The following is a 21455-nucleotide window of genomic DNA, read 5'->3' as shown; positions in this document are numbered from 1 at the left end:
AAGACATTTGGCAATGTCTGGAGATTATTTTCAGTAGTCATCAATGGGGAGTCAATGCTCCTGGCATGTAGTTGACAGAGGGCAGCCATGTTGCCAGACAGCAACAATGCACAAGACAACTTCTCTCCCTCCCTCCCCAAGGAAAGATTATCCAGTCCAAACTGTCAACAGTATTGAGGATGAAAAACTCTGATCTAGATTTTACATGTAAGTTGTTAGGTACTCATCAGCAATTTAGATCAGTAATCTAAAGTAAGGAAATAATACTTTCCTCCTTCAGCCTATGTGCATTCTTTCCCAGTTTTTCCATCTTGGTTTACAGTGCCACCAACTATTTATACCATAAACAAAAAATAACTTAAAAATGGATGAAGACCTAAATTAAAGAGCCAAACTATAAAAACTCCTAGAAGAAAAAAGCATGAGAAAAACTAGATGATCTTGGATTTGGCAATGATTTCTTAAATGACAACAAAAGCACAAGCTATGGAAGGAAAACAGATAAACTGGACTTCATCAAAACTGAAAATTTTTGTGGATCAAAGGACACTATCAAGACAGTTTAAAGAATGGGAGAAAATATTTGCAAATCACATATCTCATAAGCATTTAATATCCAGAATATACACAGAACTCCTACAACTCAACAACAAAAAGACAAACTACCTAATTAAAAACTGAGCATGGACTTAAAAAGACACTTCTCCAAGGAAGATAGCAAGTAGCTGATGAGCACATGAAAAGATACTCATCATTAGTCATTAAAAAAATAGAAATCAAAACCACAATGAGATACCTCTTCACACCCATTAGGATAGTTAATATTCAAACAAAAAAAAGTACAGAAAGAAAAGAACAGAACAAGTATTGGAGAGGATATGGAGAAATCAGAACCCTTGTGCATTGCTAGCAGGAACAGAAACTGGTGCAGCCTCTGTGGAAAAGTTCGGTAATTTCTCAAAAGATAAACATAGAATTCCCATCCAGCAAATTCATTTTAGGTAAAAAAACTGAACACAGGGACTCAAAACAGGTATCTGTATGACAATGTATACAGCTGCATTTTTCACAATAGCCAAAAAGTAGAAACAACCCACCTGTCCATCAGCAGATGAATACCCAAACAAAATATATTATATACATACACTGGAATATTATTCCGCCTTAAAAAATGAAGTCGTGATACATGTTACAACATGGATAAACCTAGAAAAGATTATGCTATGTAAAATAAGCCAGACACCATAGGTTAAATATTACATGATTCCACTTATATAAAATATCTAAAAGAGGCAAATTCATTGAGAGAAAAAGTAGATCAAAGCATTCCAAAGGCTGGAGGGAAGGGCAATGGGGAATTATTCCTTAATATATAAAGTTTCTCTTTGGTGTGAAATAGTGGTGGTAGCAGAACAACATTGCTAATATAACTACCTTTGAATTATATACTTCATATAATTAAAACAGTAATTATATTATGTACACTTAAACACAAAAAGAATTTTAAGGAAATTAACTATAAAACAACAATTTTAAAAAGAATTCAGGTTCTAACCTTAAAGACCCTGTTGTAGGTTGAACTGCGACCCCCCCCAAAAGCTATGACTTCCCAGAATCTCAGAATGTGACCTTTTTGGAATGAACCTTGCAGATGTAGCTAATGTAAGGATCTTGACATAAGGTCATCCTGGATCAGGGTGGGCCTAAATCTAATGAAGACTGTTCTTACAGGAGACAGAAAAGAAGAAACAAAAAAGAAAGCCATGTAAAGTCAGAGGCAAAGACTGGAGTTCTGCACAAATCAAGAAAACACCTGGGACCAGTACAGGCTGGAAGAGAAGCAGGATTCTTCCCTAGAGCTTTCAGAGAGCTGACACCTTGATATCAGACTTCTAGCCTCCAGAACTCTGAGAATAAATTTCTGTTTTAAGACACCAAGTTTGTGGTGATTTGTTATGGCAAACCTAAGAAACTAAAAGAGATTTTCGTAATGGAAGTGGAGTGCTGCTGTAATAAAGACCTAAAGAGGTGGAAGTAGCTTTGGAACTGAGTAGTGGGTAGGGGCTGGATTAATTTTGAGAAGCATGATAAAGTCTAGATTGCCTAAAGATGACTGGTACAAATATGGATATAAAAGGCAATTCTGGTGAGGATTCAGAAGAAAATAAGGAGCAAAGAAGGGAAAGCTTCAATCATCTTAAAGCACATACATACCATGAATAAGAATGTTGGGAAAAATGAAAGATAAGGGTACTTCTGTTGAGTTCTCAGGAAGAAATGAAGAATTCTTTTATTGGAAACTAGAACTGATCCTTGTTACAAAGTAGCAGAAAACTTAGCTGAATTGGGTTCTACTGTTGGCTAAAAAGCAGAACTTGGAAACAATGAATTTGTGATATTTAGCTATGGAGATTTCTAGCACAGTTATTAAAATGCAGTCTGGTTTCTCCTTGTTGCTTATAGTAAAAATCAAGAGGAAAGAGATAAACCGAGGGAGGAACGATTAGGCAAAAAAGGAAACAACTCTTGATGATTGGGAGGTTCTCATCATACCCAGATTGCAAAGGATGTTAAAATTAGGAAATTTGCCATTAGAAAGATGTGCTATACAGAAAGGGCCAAGGGTCTAGCTGGACAACCATTTACTGAAGATACCAGGTGTGGAACTCGTGGATCCCAATCAATCACTTCAACTTAAGTCAGGAATAGGGATGGGTTATCCAGAAAGGAGCTGTGAATAATTCTCTTGTCTAATTGTATGGACCCCCATTAATATAAAGAGACTTACAATATTCCTGAGCATATTATACAGTAAAAAATTGCCAACCTGTACCTAAAGGAACAGAGACTGGACAAAAAACAAAAAAAGCTGACTTTTGGAATTCTGTGCACAGGGAAAAATAAAGCCACTCAGCTACAAACATGTGCTACCCCTCAAGAAAAGGAAAATGACTCTGAAAACAGAGCCACAAACAGAAGCAGAGGCCAAAGAAGTAGGCCACCAAAGCAAGAGTCTGTAAGCCACAGAGAATTATCCCTAGGCCTTGAAACCTAATGAAATTTGTCCTCCTGGGTTTTTAACTTTATTGGGACCAGTGATCCCCTTATTTCTTCCTTTTGGAATAGGAATGTTTATTCTACGCCCATCTGAAAATTGTATTTTGGAAGCAGAAAACTTGTTTTCCGGTTTCACAAATCGAGATAAATTTAACCTCAGATGGACCATAACCACAGTCACACTCATACTTAATTTAGATGATTTAGATGTGCAAGTTCTGAGCTGATATTTAGATGAGGTTTGGAGCTTTAGAGTTCATGCTGTAAAACTGAGACTTTGGGGGATACTGGGATGAGGTGAGTGTATCTTACATGTGAGATGGCATTAAGTTTTGAGGATGAGAGGGCAGACTCTAAGTGGGTTGAATTATGGCCCCTAAAAAATTATGTCCACCTAGAACCTCAGAATATGAGCAGCATGGGTCTTTGCAGATGTAATTAAGGTAAGGATCTTGAGAAGAGTTCATCCTGGATTAGAACAGACCCTAAATCCAATTAAGAGTATCTTTACAAAAGACACAAGACAACAAACAGAGAAAGCCATGTGAAGATGGAGGCAGAGACTAGAGTTATGCTGCCACAAATCAAGGAACACAGGTCAATCCACCAGAAGCTAGAAGAGGCAAGGAAGGATTCTTCCCTTGAGTCTTCAGAAACCATGGCCTTGCTGACAACTTGATATTGGACATTAAGCCTCCAGAACTGTGAAAGAATTAATTTATGTTGTTTGAAGCCACCAAATTGGTAATAATTTATTATAGCAGGCTTAGGAAACTAATACAGATAGCCATTGATCAAAACTGTGACACATTCAAACATCAAAATGTTTAAATGGCCACAGCATCTTGCTGCACTGATGGACAGTGACTGCATTGGGGTATGGGTGGGGACTTGATAATATAGGTAAATGTAGTAACCACATTGTTTTTTCATGTGAAACCTTCATAAGAGTATACATCAATAATACCTTAATAAAATTTTTTGAATAATAATAATAATACTGGCCACAGTAAATTTAAATATACCAAATATATTAAAATCCATAAGTTCATAATGATATCCCCTCTCAACATCACCTTTGGCATTTGCTATGACATTAAATCATTCTTCTGAAAACTGGTAAATAATGGGGGGGAAAAAAAGCATTTACTCTTTTCCTGTGCAAATGATACTACAGGGTAACCAAATAACAGATGAAGAAATTCTTACATAAGAATTCTAGTGAATAATTAGCAATCACAATATAGGTAGGTCATGGAAAAGGTAGTACAGCACAGAGAAGACAGGTAATGACTACAGCATTTCACTACACTGATACACAATGACTGCAATGGGGGGATGAGGACTTGATGATAAGGGCCAATGTTGAAACCATGATGCTATTCACATGAAACCTTTTAAGATCGTATATCAATAATAGTTTTAAGTAAAAAAAAATAATTCTAGTGAATAAACATAGGTGAAATGATAGAAAAATCATTTTTATAATGAATGAAATAGTGAATCTAGGCAGTATCATCAATAGCTGGTAAATCCATCAGGTGAAAAGAACAAAGCAGAATGTTTGGATCCCACTGACATTACTTATACTTATCAATTTTAGTATCACTAAAGTGTGACAACTCATGTGCCTCCTGGAATGATGTAACAAGAATCCAGAGCATCCTAACTTGTTCAGGGCAGTACAAGTCTATGGCTATTATCCCACTGTAATTATTAAATAGCACACCCTTTCATTCTTAAAACTGATAGTAAGTAAATTACACAATTTATATATAGATAATATGTAGCTACATATTAATACAATGTATTATTTTATATTACTATATGTAATACACAGTGTACAGTATTACTTATATATAATTAAAAATAATGGATATAATTTATAGAATAAATTATGTGTACTTATGAATTTTTTCTTTCCAAAGAAACTGAACCTAAATCTCATAAAGCTCTATGAATTCAAGGTTCTTGACATTGGCTATAGACTGAATCACTTGAGAAATATTTTTAAATATTAATGCTTAGAGTCCACCCCATAAATTCTGATTTAATTGATCTGAAATGTGACCTGAGAATCAGGGTATTTAAAAGCTTTCCAGGTAATTCTAGTTTCAGCCAGAGTTAAGAATCACTGCTTTATATCTAACTACTAATTTGTGAAAGATATGAAGAAGGGTAATTGAACATGTTAAAACACCACAAGGATCTGATCAGCCAAATCCAGAATGTGGGAAATTCTCCTGGACAAATAACCTGTTTTTCTCAACAAGTAACAGGAAAAGGTGCAGGGATTATAGGGTAGGGACAAGATGGGTAAATTTAAGGGACATATAAACCAAATAAAACAGTATATCTTATTAGAATAGTGATTTAAGCAAATGAATTGTAAAGACTCAGCTTTTAAAAATTAGAGAAACCTGAATAAAGACTGGATTAAGGAACTTTTAATGTTGTTAGGTGTAATAATATTGTGGTTGTAGTTTTTTTTAATTCTTAACTGTTAGACATACATACAAAAGTACTTATAGATTAAATGATGTAACATTTGAAATTTCTTTGAAATTATTTCAACCAAAAGAAAGGAAGGAAGCAGCTAGGTAAGACAGGAATGGCAAAATGTTCATAACTGATTAGTTTGTCAAAGCTGGGTAATAGGAATATAGAGTTTCACTATACCAATCTATATTTTACATTCTATATTGATCTGGAATTATGATAATAAAAAGTTTAAATTTCTGCCTACAAATGTGTAATATGCAAGTACACACACACACACCTAAATTAATTTATAAAACATGTCAGAAGATGTAAAGAAAGATGAATACATATGATCCTTGACCTCAAAGCACATACAGGAATGGGCAGCCTCTATGCTGGACAGCAAAGGTTTGCTCAGGTGCTATGTTAGGTCAAAGACAGGAAGGCAGCTACCTCAAGTTCTGGGATGCCATTAAGATGGTAAGAAAGAAATTAAAATAACATTGTAAGAGTTGACCATGGGGACTGTTGAACCACTATGATGTACATTTGAAACCAACACAAGACTGTATGTTAACAATACTTGAATAACATTTTTTAAAAATTGTAAGTATTCCCTAAATATAAGAAAATAGGTGTGAATGTTATTATCCCAATATTGCTAAATACCACAGGCTACACCATAACCTAACTTTGAAAAGTTCATGCTCTTACTATTAGGTTGAGCCAAATGAAAATGTATTTTTTGTAGGTCAGTCAAATGTCAGCAATTTCGCATGCTTCAACTTAATACTATGCTTTAATGCCCTCCCTTCTCTTTCCTTTGCTAAAATAACTACATACAGTTAACTAATAGTAAAAGAATCAGAATATTTAAAGGAAATGTCAATCTTTTTTAAAGAGTGGTTGGTTTCCTATTTTCAAATTCATAAATATCTTTTAAATATCCATAGGAATTGCAATTTTATATTTATATACTTATATTTTCTTTAATAAAAAGGTAAATCTTTCCATTTTCCAAGGAAGCACAAACTTTATCTTTAAAATAAATCATAGCTTTAAAATACTTGGTGTATATTTTCTTAAAAATAAACCTCCGATTTGCTATGTTTTAAGGTTATCTCATACAAGAATGTATTTCTGAGGCAAAGGTTTATTTGATGCTTCCTGAGAAATAATTTACATCAGTTTGATTAAAACATTCAATTTATTTTAACAACCAAAAACTCCAGTGATTTCTAGGCCTATATTATCATATATTACAGAATATGCATATAATACATATACATAATTAGCATATGTATTATATAACATATTATTATAATGAATTCTAATCTATAATTTTATCAAACAGTATAATCTTTCAAGTGGTATTTGATCCTTGTTTAGCCTATTATATTATGACCTTGCGTATCTCTGTGCCTCAGTTTCCTCATTAATAAAATGGTATAGTACATCAGCAGGTAAGTGGAAAAAGACAATGTGAGATACAGACAGATACAGATATATATACACATAGTGGAATGTTATTCAGCTTTACAAAGAAAATAGCCTGTCACATGCTACAACGTGGATGAACTTGGAAGATACTAAGTGGAATAAGCCAGTCACAAAAAGACAAATGCTGCATAACTCCACTTATTTGAGGTATTTAAAGTAGTCAAACTTTTGGAAACAAAGTAGAATGTTGACTTTCAGGTTTGGGGAAGGGGAAAATGGTAATTTTTCAATGGATATAGTTCCATTTTACAAGATAAAGTTCTAGAGATGGTGTACAAGGTACATATAGTTACTACTACTGTATGTATGCTTAAAAATGGTTAAGATTGTAAATAGAAATAAAAATTAAATGAGACAGTAATAATGACTACTCTTTACAGAATTAATGAGGATTGAAGTATATATTACATATACAATATTTAGAATAATGACCAAACTTAAATGTTTATAAATACCAAGTACTATCATTATTTACAGAATCCTCTGCTAGTTATAAGATGGGCAATGGGAAAACAATTCAGGTAGTTGTCAACACTAGAATGGCACCTTCAAATGCTCATTATACAAAGGCAATGCATCATTCAAGTACACAACTTACACTGTGTACACACAAACTGCAAATATTCTTAATGATATGCACGATGTTTTTAAGTAACATATTTAGCAAAAGATAAAGTTCACTAAGGAATTAAGAGGGATCAGCCTTTTACAATTACTTTATTATAAAATATTAAAATAACAGAAATCCAAAATAAAACAACTCCATAATCCCATCATATAATAAAATGTTTTTCATGTGTTCGTTATATTTTCTAGTCCTTGTCTACGTGCATGTTGTTTTTACTATTTACAACATAGACAACATTTTATAGTCTACATTTTCACTTATTGTAACATGAGTATTTTTCTATTTTGCAAAATTTTCCCTTATTCTCCCCTTCCTTTCTCATTCCCACTCCCTCATCAATGGGAACATGGGGCCTGGCATGTCTCCTCCACAATGTTCTCCAAGCTCATACATATAGAAGTATAGACACATATGTAGGGAAAGAAGAAAGGTCAGTTTGTTCTTTACAAAAATGGAAGCATACTACTTATACATAAGCTTTCTCTTTTTTTAAGCACAGCAAGTATACATATCTCGTATTGAATATACAGAGAAGTTTAAGTATGAAAATGAATACCATTTACAAGACCATGTAATAACACATATATTTACAAAAGTTATTACTTTGTATGTAAAGTTTGAAAAGATATAGGGATTTCACACAAAAAAATGGGCACCAGATGATAATCTCATGTTTCATAAGTTTATCATAATAACCCTGCATTGCAACATGCCTACGAAATGAATTTTAAAACCAATTTTAGAAAAGAAGTTTTACAATCTAATAAAATGTGTTAAGTAATATCTCAATAATATCCTGACTTTAAAGATAGAAAGTGTTTGTGTGTGTATATGTTTAATACTGGCCTTCAAATGAACTTGGTTCTTTCTCTAACAGAGATGTTAGATGGATATAGTACTGACCCACCCACACACTCAGCTCCCCTTGTTCACAAATTAAGAGACTGGCATTCAGATATAGTCTGAATACAACCAAATCAAACTTACCTAATTAATAACTATTGCTCTAATTACCCACAAGCATGAATATAAGACACCAGACAGACCTACACAGAACTTCAGTTTGTTAACCCAATGTTTTTAAAATACACTCTCCAACTTACCCATAATCCAAAACAATCAGAAATCTCTAAATGTGAATCTATAGGAGAGAACTTTGGTATTAAGGGGTAGCATGCTTTACAGACACTCCCAAAATTACAAAGCGCCTAACTTAGTACCCAAGCCACACAGCCTTTACTGTAACAAGTAAACATTTCTTACCAAAATTCAATGTCTTTTGAGTTCCTATTATGTGGAGGTCACAGGTGTTGGAAATGCAAAAACAATAAAATGTGCCCTGTCCTATAAATTTCACAATTTAGCAGAAGAGCCAGAATATATTATTCCAAATAATCATAAATAACATGGCACAATGCCTCACATATAGTTAGTCCATCAACTACCATAGGTGCTCAACAACTTTTTGTGACTTACAATAATAAACATCAAAGTCAGGAAGCACCATAAATACAATACCATGTCATCAATGAATTTCAGATTAAATAACCTAAATTATCTAGGCCTATGTAGTCTGCTTAACTCCCTCAAGGCAAACAGTTAAATAATTTTTTTAAATACTGTACATTTGTACATAGTCCCCACAAATCTGCTTGGGAGTACACATGTGGAACCCACATGGAGTGTAGCACACACAATAAATAAGAAAAAAAAAAGCACATGTACCAAGTGTACCATTAAGGACAACCCTACTGAACATTTTGACCAAATATCAAACACAAAATGGATTACAGGACCTAAAAGATAGATACTGTAATTCAATTTTCTTCCACAATGAAACCAGGAAATAATGGGGAAAACCTGTATGAGTACTGTGTATATGACATGAGGTTAAAAAAAATAATAAAGTTCAGACTACTACCAATGTGGCATCTTTTAAGTGTATTACAACAGAAAAAAAATGTTTTAATCTAGTTGAATTTGTTATAGAAGTGCATGGATGTCTTCTAGAACATTCTATCTTACAAGGTGAATAAAACAACAGCATGAGTAGCAACTGAATTCAGCGATCTCTGTGAATGAACATTACATACCTAAAGTACTTTACCCTATATATTTAATTGGTGGACCACATGTCATCTGCATTCACTCAAGCATAATATGGATCCAGTTTAAAACTGACTCACAGCTTGAAGAACAATTTAAACTTTCAAAACAAGTATATTCCATCCGCAATATTTATACTAAATGAACTATTTGGACACACTATCATGCAGCTTAACATTTTATCTGACAAATTATTACATGAAGATCTAAAACTTTATAAACGTAAGACTACCAACATTAAATTTGAATTGTTCACCTAAGTGTCCATTAGTAGATGAATGGATAAAAATGTGGTACATATATACAATGGAATACTATTCAGCCATAAGAAAGAAACAAATCCTACCATTTGCAACAACATGGATGGAGCTGGAGGACATTAGGCTCAGTGAAATAAGCCAGGCAGAGAAAGACAAAGGCCAAATGATTTCCCTCATTTGTGTAGTATAACAATGAAGCAAAACTGAAGGAATAAAATAGCAGCAGACTCAGAGACTCCAAGAACGAACTAGTGGTTACCAAAGGAGAGAGGTGTGGGAGGGCAGGTGGGGAGGGAGAAAGGGATTGAGGGGTATTATGTTTAGTACACATGGTGTGGGGGATCATGGGGAAAATAGTGTAGCACAGAGAAGGCAAATAGTGAATCTGTGGCAGCTTGCTGCACTGATGGACAGTGACTGCATTGGGGTGTGGGTGGGGACTTGATAATATGGGTAAATGTAGTAACCACATTGTTTTTCATGTGAAACCTTCATAAGAGTGTATATCAATAATACCTTTTAATTGCTCAAAACACTATAATGAGATATAGTAAAATAAAATAACTGATGAACAGACAAAGGGATAGATAAATGGATAAATATGTGATAAAACAAGTACCCGTACAGTGTTAATCGCAGAATCTAGGTAAGGGGTATATGGACACTCCCTATAAATTTTTTCAATTCTGCTGTGTAACTGAAAATATTTGCCTAATAAATTGTTGAAAATTTCAATACTTCTTTGACTCTTCTTTGTTTAGTTATAAGGAGAGAAACGTATTAAAGAAATTCCTGCGTGGCGTCCAGCACGGCACCACAACTGAGACAAACCTGGATTCAAATCCCAGTTCAACCTCTTAACTAGCTACCTTCAGTAAATTTCTTAACTCTTCTTCGCCTACATTTGCTCATCTGCAAAATGGGTTTTACAGAGTTAATGTGAGGTTAAATTCTTCTTATAAAGCACAGTCCCGGGCACCTAGTAAGCACTCAAAATGTTGGCACTAATACCATTATGAAATCAAAAATTATATGCTAAATTGAAAGGACCCTCTTAAAGATTAGGTAATTCTTTACGCGGTTGGCTTCACACTAATTTAATCACTTTGAGCCCATTCCCAAAAAGAAGATTCCTCACAGGAAGCTTACTGCTTAACAGGCTAAGGTGGGGGGAGGAAGTAAAAGAAAAATCTGAAAAATATTGCTCAATCGATGGCACAGTATTGTTCTCCATCTGAAAAAAATCATTCAAAATTAAGTAAGAAAAGTTTCAAGACAAACTTTCAAAGGAACTCAACAACTCCTATACAGAACTGGCTACACCTCTGCAGGCTCGTTGAGAATATCCTTGTTACAACGACAAAACTTGTCATACTCTTTTTCCACGTTCTTAATTGTTGGTTAAGAGTCTAGACTAGAACATGACATTTACAGCTGCCAAAATCTTTCTCCTTAATCAGGACATGCCAACGACCCCACTTCTTCACAGGTAAGAGCACCACCTCCACCTTCGTCTTAATAACGGTTATGGGGGGAGGGGAAAGGAGGCAGGAAAATGAGCTCGCGATAGTGTTCCTGAAAAACCCTCTGGGTATTTCTCACGAGACCCCTCCACGACTTATTCCCGCCACCCCCACCTGACCTCTCTTCCCAGCTAACTTCCAGACTCTGATTTACTAAAGATGCACTTAAGAATCTGACACCTTCCCTCCCCTGGCCCCGATAACCCACCCCAACACAGGAAAATTTTAAAAGCAAACAACCACCCCCGCCCCTCCCCCTCCGAACCAACAGCAAATCTTTGTCCCACCTGCCGAAGGACCACTCTCCAGCGCGCTCCAGACCCAAGGTTGCTTCAGTCCTGCCCGCAACCTTTCCCCAGCCGGGCCTCAGCGACCCCTCGGCGAGCCTGCGTTTGGCCCATTCCCAGCCCCGGCCCCGGGACGCGGCTCCCGCCCCGCCCCCCCGCCGCCCGCCGCCCGCCGCCCGAGTTCGCCTCACCTCACCTACCCTCTTTCGGGGGCCGGACTCCACCTCTCTCTCCGCCATGTTGGGCCCCGCTCGGAACCGCTGCGGCTCCCGGCGCGGTGGCGGCGGAACCTCTCGGGCCCCCGGCCCCCGCCCACACTGCAGGCACGCTCGCCTGGCAGCAGCTCCCCCGGACCTGGCCGGGCCTGGCGCAGGGAGTGAGGAGGGGGCGAATGCCGCGCGCCGGTTCGGATATCTGGAGACCCCACGGGTGCGCGCGTAGGCTGTACGGCCGCTCGGGAAAGGGGGGGCCGGGACTCGGGGGGTTAATGGCCTCCAAGGGGCCCCGTGAGTAGGATTATTTTCTCTCAGAGAAATTCCTCCGCCTGCGGTTTCTTAAAGGGATCACCAAACCAGCCCCTTGCGCGCGCCCCTGATGCGCAGGCGCACCTTAAGCCCCTCCTTCCTTTCCCACCAAGCCCCCGGTCCGGAGCGTGCGCGGTGAGTGGCCCAAGGTAGGCCAAATCCTGCAAGTCTCTTTGCTGCCAGCAGCTGCTCCCACCACTCAACTATGGCCGCTTCCTTAAAGGGGCCATGACGCAGTGATGAAGGAGGAATGAAAGAAATTAGTGAAAGGGCTATCTGGAGAATTGGGTGAAATGTCAGTGAGGGGTCCACATCATCATCTTACACTTGACTGAGTTGATACCATTGTAAAGGGAAAATGATGGTGAGGTGAAGTTCTCAATGGACCTCTGAACATGAAGAATCCCAACCAATGAGGGAACAAGCCATTCATCTCAGGGAGATGCAGCTTTTCTGCCTGTAGACACCCTGATCTGAAGCACAGGGCATAGACTATTAAAGACCAACTCTGACAGCCTAACCTCAAAATCAGATCATTGGTGATTTTGAGGACTGAACCAACAACTAGAGATACTTTCCCCAATAGTAATTTGTCCCTAGAATGTTTAAGTCGAGAAGAATCTCGAGAAGCATCTACTCCAATACTCCCACTGGTAAAATTGCAGACTGGTCCAGAGAAGAAATTTGCCCCAAGGCACCTACAGGATGGTGTGAAATTACAATCAAGATTTGAGTCATAGCCTACCAGGCTTTTCAGTGCACCAAGCTGTCTTCAAGAGAGAAATTAGTTTTAATGTACAAGATTAAAAGTGAAGTTTCCATGATATTTGAAGATTTTGTGATTCTCCTCTGAAGATATGTGATGATTTGCAGATACTCTGTGTCCTCATTCATCTCCATTGAAGGAGCTTTTAGAATCTGACTCAAAGGATGAGCATCTTAGCAGAAAACGGGAAATAGGTTTGGGTCTCTCTTCCCTGAAACCAGAGCTGAGGATGGGTGAAGAGAAGGGGGAGCTTGATTCATTCCTCTGGGTCCATTCCAAGTCCTCCATCCTCAGGTGGAGGACCATACTGGAGTTTGTAATGATAGCTTAAGAGTAGTCAAATGAGTAAGCCATATATGTAAGAAATAGAAAGATGTGCCTACTGAAGGTCATTCCCTATACTAGAAACATTCAAATGCAAATGAGTTCAGCAAATGAGCAACTAAAATCACAATGAATGAGATGTAATTTCTGTGCCTCACTTTAACCTGTGTTTGTCTCTTGGTAGCTGTTTTTAAACAGAAGTTTCCTAATCCATCATATTTTACTGAAAACTGTCTGTGATATTGCTGGAGGTTCCCATGCTGGTCCTTGCTCAGACACGTTCATCATTAATTTCACTTCTGGAGAGGAAAGAGAGAAGGAGGCCCCCTATCTCCCCCAAAAAAAGTGTTTTTCAGCCAAAATTTAAAAAAACATGTCAGACCTTTAGTTCCATGTACAGGACAAGAAGGAAAAAGAGAAGCCAAGAAAAAATAATTCCAAGGAATATGGGTGCATGAAAAGTCCAGTAGTTTCCACTTGTTTTATTGGCAGTAGAATACTCCTTTCTAATAAAATCTGGCAGCTTAAAGTGGAGTTACTAAATTTGAAGTGCAAGTGGGGGAACCATAAGCCTGCTTACCCAGCCTCCCCCCTTACCCTCTCTCTTCTCCTTTCGTGCTACTTCCCACCATAGAGAAATGTCGGATTTCTCAGAACAAAGATTTCATCCAACACCACATATTAAAGATGGAGCCACTGAGGCCCAGAAACTTGTTTGAGATCGCACAAGGAATTAGTAACAGCATCAGGACTGGAATAGGCATTTTGACTTCCAGGCTAGCGCTGTCTCCTACATCAGACTGTTTCTGGAGATATGAATGTAGAGGGTCTTGAACAATAGGCAGGATTTGTGCATTCTGTGAATATACAAGCATACAGTGAATGTTTTAGTGCAATCATCCATATGGAAGAAGGAAAAAAGAGAAAATCAACTTAGTAAGCACTACAGGGTTAATCATATTATCCTAATTATACAGAGGGATTTATAGAGGTTAAGCAACTAATCCAAGATCATTCAGTAAAGAAGCCAAACCAGAATTCTAAGACTTTTTCTTTCTGGCTTATTCAAGCATATCATAAACTATAGGCTGCAAATTGGTGGCCTTGCAGACAATTCTATCCCACAGACATATATTTGGTTTGCACCATATATAGCTATATGATCTTGGTTAAGTTACTTGCTTTGTGTCTGTTTCCTCATCTGTAAAATGGGTTGTTGGGAGATTTAGCTAATATCCCTAAATCTCTTAGAACACTTTTGGTTCCAAGTACCATAAACTATTTCATATATTTTTTAAATTTTTTTAAAATTGTTTTATTATATGCCAATATTTAAAATGGAATATTTCACAAACAAATCCAATTTTCTGACTTCTCTTTTAAAAAAGCATAATATATTGGTGTAATATTTAGCAAATACCAAGCTGATTCACTTTAATTTTCTTCTTTATTCATATTCCATTATAGACTCTTGCCTGAAGTGTAACTCTGAGACTTATTTCCCTAATTAGGAAAGAGTAGAATAGGCTTAGTGGAGAGAAAAAGAATTTGCCAAATGTCCTTAATTCCATTTAACCTATGAAGTTCAGCACAAGTAAGGCTCTCATAGAGTTCTCTCATACTTCAGAGGAGATGCTCCTTTCATGTAGGGCAGTGAAGCCATGAAGCTGTAACAGAGGGAAGTAAAAGAAAACCCTGACTCTTAATTAAACAGTAGAAGGAAGAAGGAAAAGAGAGATGAGAGACACGTGTCTCGTGCCTCTCTTTCCACTCCAGCTCTTCAAAATAGAATGCATTCTTGCTTTTGGAATCCGAGTAGAGATGACTTGCAGACTATGCCACACCAACAAGCACAGTTACTCACAAGTCAAAGTGATGGCTCGGTGTAGTTGAGAAGAGGGAGAAGACCTGTCTTTGGCCCCTCAGAGTGTCTTGTAGCCTGGGGTGAATCCAAATCTTGGCAGTATTGAAGCTTACATGATGGGGGCAAGGTTTTTAAAGAATGAGAACACAGTATTCCATATACAAAATTAGATACAGTGTATCTTGGAAGGAGTTCTGCTGGTGAGTGGGGCATAGCTCCAATGTGATATACAATGTGTCCAGAAGTTCTCACAGATGTAGAATAGGGAAGGTAGCCAAGGGAACTGGCTGGCAGATATGGAGGGGGCGGGGAGGGGGGCGGGGAAGTAGCTCTGTAGATCTCACAGGGCCATTAACAAAAACTCTAACAACTAAACCTCAGGAAAGGTGTGGTTTGCCTCTAGGCTCCTAGCAGTCTTAGAGGGGCCAGGCTAAAAGATACACCACTGTTGGACCAGCAGATTGCTGAGCATCCAGAGAAATCAAGAGAGTAATACAAGGACACCACATGGATCCAAAGCCTCAGGCTTCCCCAGCACTGTGGCGCAGACACGCAAACGCCGTCTTACACGCAAACGCCGTCTTAGGGACATGGTTAGAGCTACGGAGCAACTCTCTGGAAGACTTGGCCTTTTTTCCCCGAAGAAGTTACTACCTAAAGGAATTCTATCCATTATTTTCAAATATGTTTTAAACAAAATTAGACATTTAGATACAAATTCTGAGAATGTTAAGAAGAGAGTAAAACAAAGTGCTGAAATAAAAATGACTCAAGGAGGGCTTCTTCCCTCTCTTGTATATTTGTTGTTCTTGTTTGTTCTCTCTTCCCTCTCTACTTCCTTCCTTCCTTCCTTCCCCCACCTCCTCTCTATCTCTTCACTCCTTCCTTTTTCCTTCCTTCCTTCTTTTCTTTTTCTTTTTTCTTTTATTAGTTTCTGAAGAACCTCTAAACTCTAATTATGGGAACCTTGTAACTCCAGGAGGAAAATTCAGGGGCAAAACACCTTTGAAACTGAAATCAGTCAAAGGAAGAAATAAAGTGGGAGAAACCCGTTTATTTCTTACAAGCAGTCATCCACTTTTGCCCTCCCATGTCTCTCACCACGGGCCTGCAGGAGAAGGGACCCGACCCAACCTCTCCAGTCCAGATGTGCCCTGCTTGCCCTTGAAATCACCTATTGATATGGAGATGGCTACTTCTCTCCTCCCCTTGGAAACACCTATTGATATGGAGATGTACTAAAGCCAGGCGAGAGATTCTGGAAATATTACCATTTTACCCACAACATGAGCACGCAGAGAGTTGGGCACCCCCTCTTGTGGACTGCTCCTTATAGAGGGACACCGTTGTTCCTTCCCTGCTACCTGATGGGGCAGTTTCAAGAATTCCACAATTATAAGGCTTATGGAAGGATCTTAATTTTCCTCCTCTTTACCCCCTGACTCTCCCTGGGATAAGAGAAGGATCAGTAATGTTCTGCTGTCTGTCCCTAGCTGCTCCCTTGGGTTTCTTGATGCCATAGGACCCTGTCTGTCTTCCCAGATGGAAATGATCCACACTGTATAAATTCTTATGTGCCCTTGCTGGGTTCTGAGGCATTATCAATTGAGTCAAGGCTCATAAAAGAATGGATTTTTACATTATACAATATAGGGGTTCTCTGTCAGCCACTGGATGACTGTGGGCCGGACACCTTACCTTTATGGGCCTCAGTGTTCTCATAATGTAAAATTAGCTTGAGTATGGCCTCACTGGGAACTCCAAGTGCTTGGTGATGGCTGCTGGGAGCATAGTGTAGAAAGCATATACTGGGACACAGTTAGTTTCTAAAATTGATCACTAATGTCTGCCACAGATAAGGGTGGAGGGAGGCTGCATAACCATCATATATGCCATCCCCAAGCTAAGTGCTCTGCTAATTATACTCAATTCTAGATTTCTTTGATTCTACGAGTTTTGACTGCTAATGGGAACTGTCACAATTTTATCTCACTATTTGAAGTATTTGTCTTTTTGTCAGTGGGAATGGAAGAAAGGAACAGAAAAAACTGATCCAATTTAACACTTCCCTTTGAGTAATGAAGACCCAGTAATCTGATCTACTACTTTTATTTACACAAAAGCATTTTTAATTATTTGTAGAAACTGGAGAAGATGGATTCCTTTGTTAAAAGATAACCCTTGTTTATCTTGTCCTTAAGAAAATAATGCTTATCTTCTTTTCAACACACCAGGCAATTGTGCACAATATTCTGACATAAAGAATAACCTTCAAGTTAAACTCTCACTGTTTGCAGAAGACATGATATTATACATAAAAACCCTAAATAATCCACCAAAAAACTACTAGAACTAATAACTCAATTCAGCAAAGTTGCAGGATACAAAATTAATACACAGAAATCTGTGGCATTCCTCTATACAAATGATGAACTAGCAGAAAGAGAAATGAGGAAAACAACTCCATTTGTAATTACATCAAAAAGAATAAAATACCTAGGAATAAACCTAATCAAGAATGTGAAAGACCTATACCCTGAAAACTACAAGGCACTTATGAGAGAAATTAAAGAAGACACCAATAAATGGAAATACATCCCATGCTCATGAATAGGAAGAATTCATTTTGTCAAAATGGCCATCCTGCCTAAAGCAATCTACAGATTCAGTACAATCTCTATCAAAAACAAACCAGAACAAATAGTTCTAAAATTCATATGGAACCACAAAAGACCCCAAATAGCCAAAGCAATCCTGAGAAGGAAGAACAAAGACAGGGGGATTATGCTCCCTAACTTCAAGCTCTACTACAAAGTCACAATAATCAAAACAATTTGGTACTAGCACAAGAACAGATTCATTGACCAATGGAACAGAACAGAGAGGCCACATATAAACCCACACAGTAGAATGCAGTAACGCAGAATGAAAAAGATATATGCACCCCTATGTTTATCACAGCACTATTTATAATAGCCAAGATATCAAAGCAACCTAAGTGTCCATCAGTAGATGAATGGATAAAGAAGAAGTGGTACATATACACAATGAAATATTATTCAGCCATAAAAAATAAAACAAATCCCACCACTTAACATGGGTAACAACATGGATGATGCTAGAGGGTGTTATGCTCAGTGAAATAAGCCAGGCAGAGAAAGACAAGTACCAAATGATTTCACTCATTTCTGGAGTATAACAACAAAGCAAAATCGAAGGACCAAAACAGCAGCAGACTCACAGACTCCAAGAGACTAGCAGTTACCAAAGGGAAGGGGATGGGGAGGGTGTGTGGGGAGGGAGGAAGAAGGGGATTAAAGGGCATTATGATTAACACACGTAATGTAGGGGGGTTGCAGAGAGGGCAGTATAGCACCGAGAAGACAAGTAGTGACTATAGCATCTTGCTATGCTGATGGACAGTGACTGCAATGGGATGTGGGGCAGGGGACTTATAATAGGGATGAATGTAGTAACCACAATGTTGCTTGCGCAAAACCTTTGCAAGATTGTATATCAACGATACCTTAATTTAGAAAAAGGAAAGAAAAAATATGTATCTAACCCCAAAAAAAAAAAGGATGGCTTTTAAATATTATTTAATAAAAAATTAAATTAAAAAGAGTTTAAAGATTCTCATTCTGAAATGAGGACAGTGGAAAAACTAAAATTAACACAAGTCATAAAGTATATTCCTGTACATTTCTGAAAGAATAAAAAATAATAGTAAGGACAATGGAAGCTTTTCAGCTTCAATGATGTATGTATGAGGAAAGTAGTTCAGAGAAGTGAACACCTAAATACAAATAAAATAAACACCTACATACCCAAAAAGGGAGAATATTCAATTTAAGTGATAGTTAACACACATCTCATGCATAAATTACTAACTTTCAAAAAATTTGGAATATGAGAGTATAATTCACTTTAAAACTATTTTATTCCTGCTCTGGTGATTTGAAGACACTTGGAAATTTTGCACCACCATTGAATCATCAACATGTGACCCTTATTCTTTAACAGAAGGGTAGGGCATTGAGGGCATTGGACTGAATCTTTCCTGACTCTGTATCTTTTCTTTTTTAATTTATTTTTAATTTATTTTTTTGATATCATTAATATACACTTACATGAACAACATTGTGGTTATTAGATTCCCCCCATTATCAAGTCCCCACCATATACCCCATTACAGTTACTGTCCATCAGCATAGTAAGATGCTATAGAATCACTACTTGTCTTCTTTGTGCTATACTGTCTTCCCGTGCCCCCTCCCTACATTATAGGTGCTAATCATAATACCCCTTATACCCCTTATCCCTCCCATCCCACCCATCCTCCCCAGTGCTGTTCCCTTTGGTAACTGTTAGTCCATTTGTGGGTTCTATGAGTCTGCTGCGGTTTTGTCCCTTCAGGTTTTGCTTTGTTATTATACTCCACAGATGAGTGAAATCATTTGATACTTGTCTTTCTCTGCCTGGCTTATTTCACTGAGCATAATACCTTCTAGCTCCATCCATGTTGTTGCAAATGGTAGGATTTGTTTTCTTCTTATGGCTGAATAGTATTCCATTGTGTATATGTACCACATCTTCTTTATCCATTCATCTACTGATGGACACTTAGGTTGCTTTGATATCTTGGCTATTGTAAATAGTGCTGTGATAAACATAGGGGCTCTATATCTTGATATACACTGGAGCAATAAGGGAAATTTTGTCATGTTTCAAAAAGTAGTGCAGAAAGGAGAGGGAAAATTGTTATTTATCTGAAGTTATTTAGATTCCTTACGACAAATTTACTATACCTTTTATTAATAGAATGTCCTCATTTTCAATTCAATTTTTTTCAGGGATGGTCTTTTATACAAATGTCCTATCATAGAGATTTAGAAGTTTATCACACCCAAACAATGAGTGCATATTACGTAGCCTTCATGTGAAAAATATGTTTTACCCATTTCCCTTCACTAAAAAAGACCAGCTAAGGCATGAACATACTCCAGGTGCGTAAAATAGGCTCAGAGAGTAGAGTAGAGTCAGCTTTACAGGACCTGGAAGATGGAAACCTTACCTGATGGAATCTCATCCATCACATAATTAATTGGCTGCTTCTGTTGACATTTTCAGTCCAGACCTTTTTCTGAGTTCTAGACCCTTATAGCTACTGCATGATGACTTAACATAATTTACTTATTTACGAACCTGGCATATGCCAGAAATTAGAAGTGCTGAGATAAATAAGATAATGGCTGAGATGGACATATAGTTTGACAATTAAATTGTTTGGTATGAAAGAGGTAAACACAGTATGGTAGGGAGCACAGAGGAGAGGTACCCAATCTGTGTAGACTCCAATTACTGCAAATGTCTCAACTTGAACTCCTAACTATGTCCCCACCCAAACTCATACTTCAAGAAACTAAAAGCAGATGGCATACTACGGGGATCTGACATGACTTGTGAGAATCTAATTCTGTCAAGCAACCTTGTAGTATAAAGTCCCTGGACATCCTTCAGAAAGCCAGGTGAAGTTGCAAAGCCCTAGAATGATGTTTAGAAAACCTGTAATTTTTGTTCTGATTCGGCCTCTAATTGTATAAATTTACCTTTTTGTGCTGTTTTTTTCTCATGCGGAGGAATTAAAATTATTATTTGAACCTTCAACTTGTGACAGCTCTGTTTTTTCATGGTGGAAATCGTAAACAACTGATATTTATTGCTCATAAAACTTCCTATCACAAAGCAAAGTAGACATCAAAAATGTGGAAGAACAACTTGTGGCACTCCATGATCTTCATCAATATGTTTGTTTCCTTAAATTTTTAATTCATCTCTGCATTTATTTTGTAATAAGTGGTAAAAATAAGTCTATGTCAGTTTCTAATACATTATACAAAAGGAAGTTTATAGTTAGCTATCTTTATTTTATAGTCCAGAAAAAGGGATACTTTAAATACAGTAGTCAGAGGCTATTTTTCTGAGGAGGTGACATTTGAGCTGAGATTTAAATGATGACCAAGAGCCTGGCTGTGTGCAAATGAGCAGAGCATTCCCAGCAGGGGGATCCACGAGTGTAAATCCTCTCAGGAGGAACAAACTTGAAGTATTCAAGGACAGCAACGTGCCAATATT

General features: G+C 37.5%; 1 protein-coding gene across 8 annotated transcripts in view; it reads right to left on the bottom strand.

The window, feature by feature from the left end:
* ZMYM4 (zinc finger MYM-type containing 4) overlaps positions 1–12574 on the bottom strand; it is a 190647-nt gene extending 178073 nt beyond the window's left edge. Inside the window, exon 1 of one of the 8 annotated variants that reach the window (XR_008996962.1) lies at positions 12034–12574. Coding sequence is in view for 3 of the 8 variants with exons in the window: in XM_057499994.1 (XP_057355977.1) it covers positions 12034–12081 (48 nt within the window). In the remaining 5 variants the exon portion in view is untranslated. Of the gene's footprint in view, positions 1–11842; positions 11958–12033 lie in introns of those variants that run through there. The other 7 variants (XM_057499994.1, XM_036911942.2, XM_057499995.1 and 4 more) reach the window with 7 other exon arrangements.
* Between the last annotated feature and the right edge of the window lie 8881 nt (positions 12575–21455).

Source organism: Manis pentadactyla, chromosome 4 (genome assembly GCF_030020395.1).
Source record: "Manis pentadactyla isolate mManPen7 chromosome 4, mManPen7.hap1, whole genome shotgun sequence".
NCBI classification, from domain to species: domain Eukaryota; kingdom Metazoa; phylum Chordata; class Mammalia; order Pholidota; family Manidae; genus Manis; species Manis pentadactyla.
This window is presented reverse-complemented; position numbering and strand designations above follow the sequence as displayed.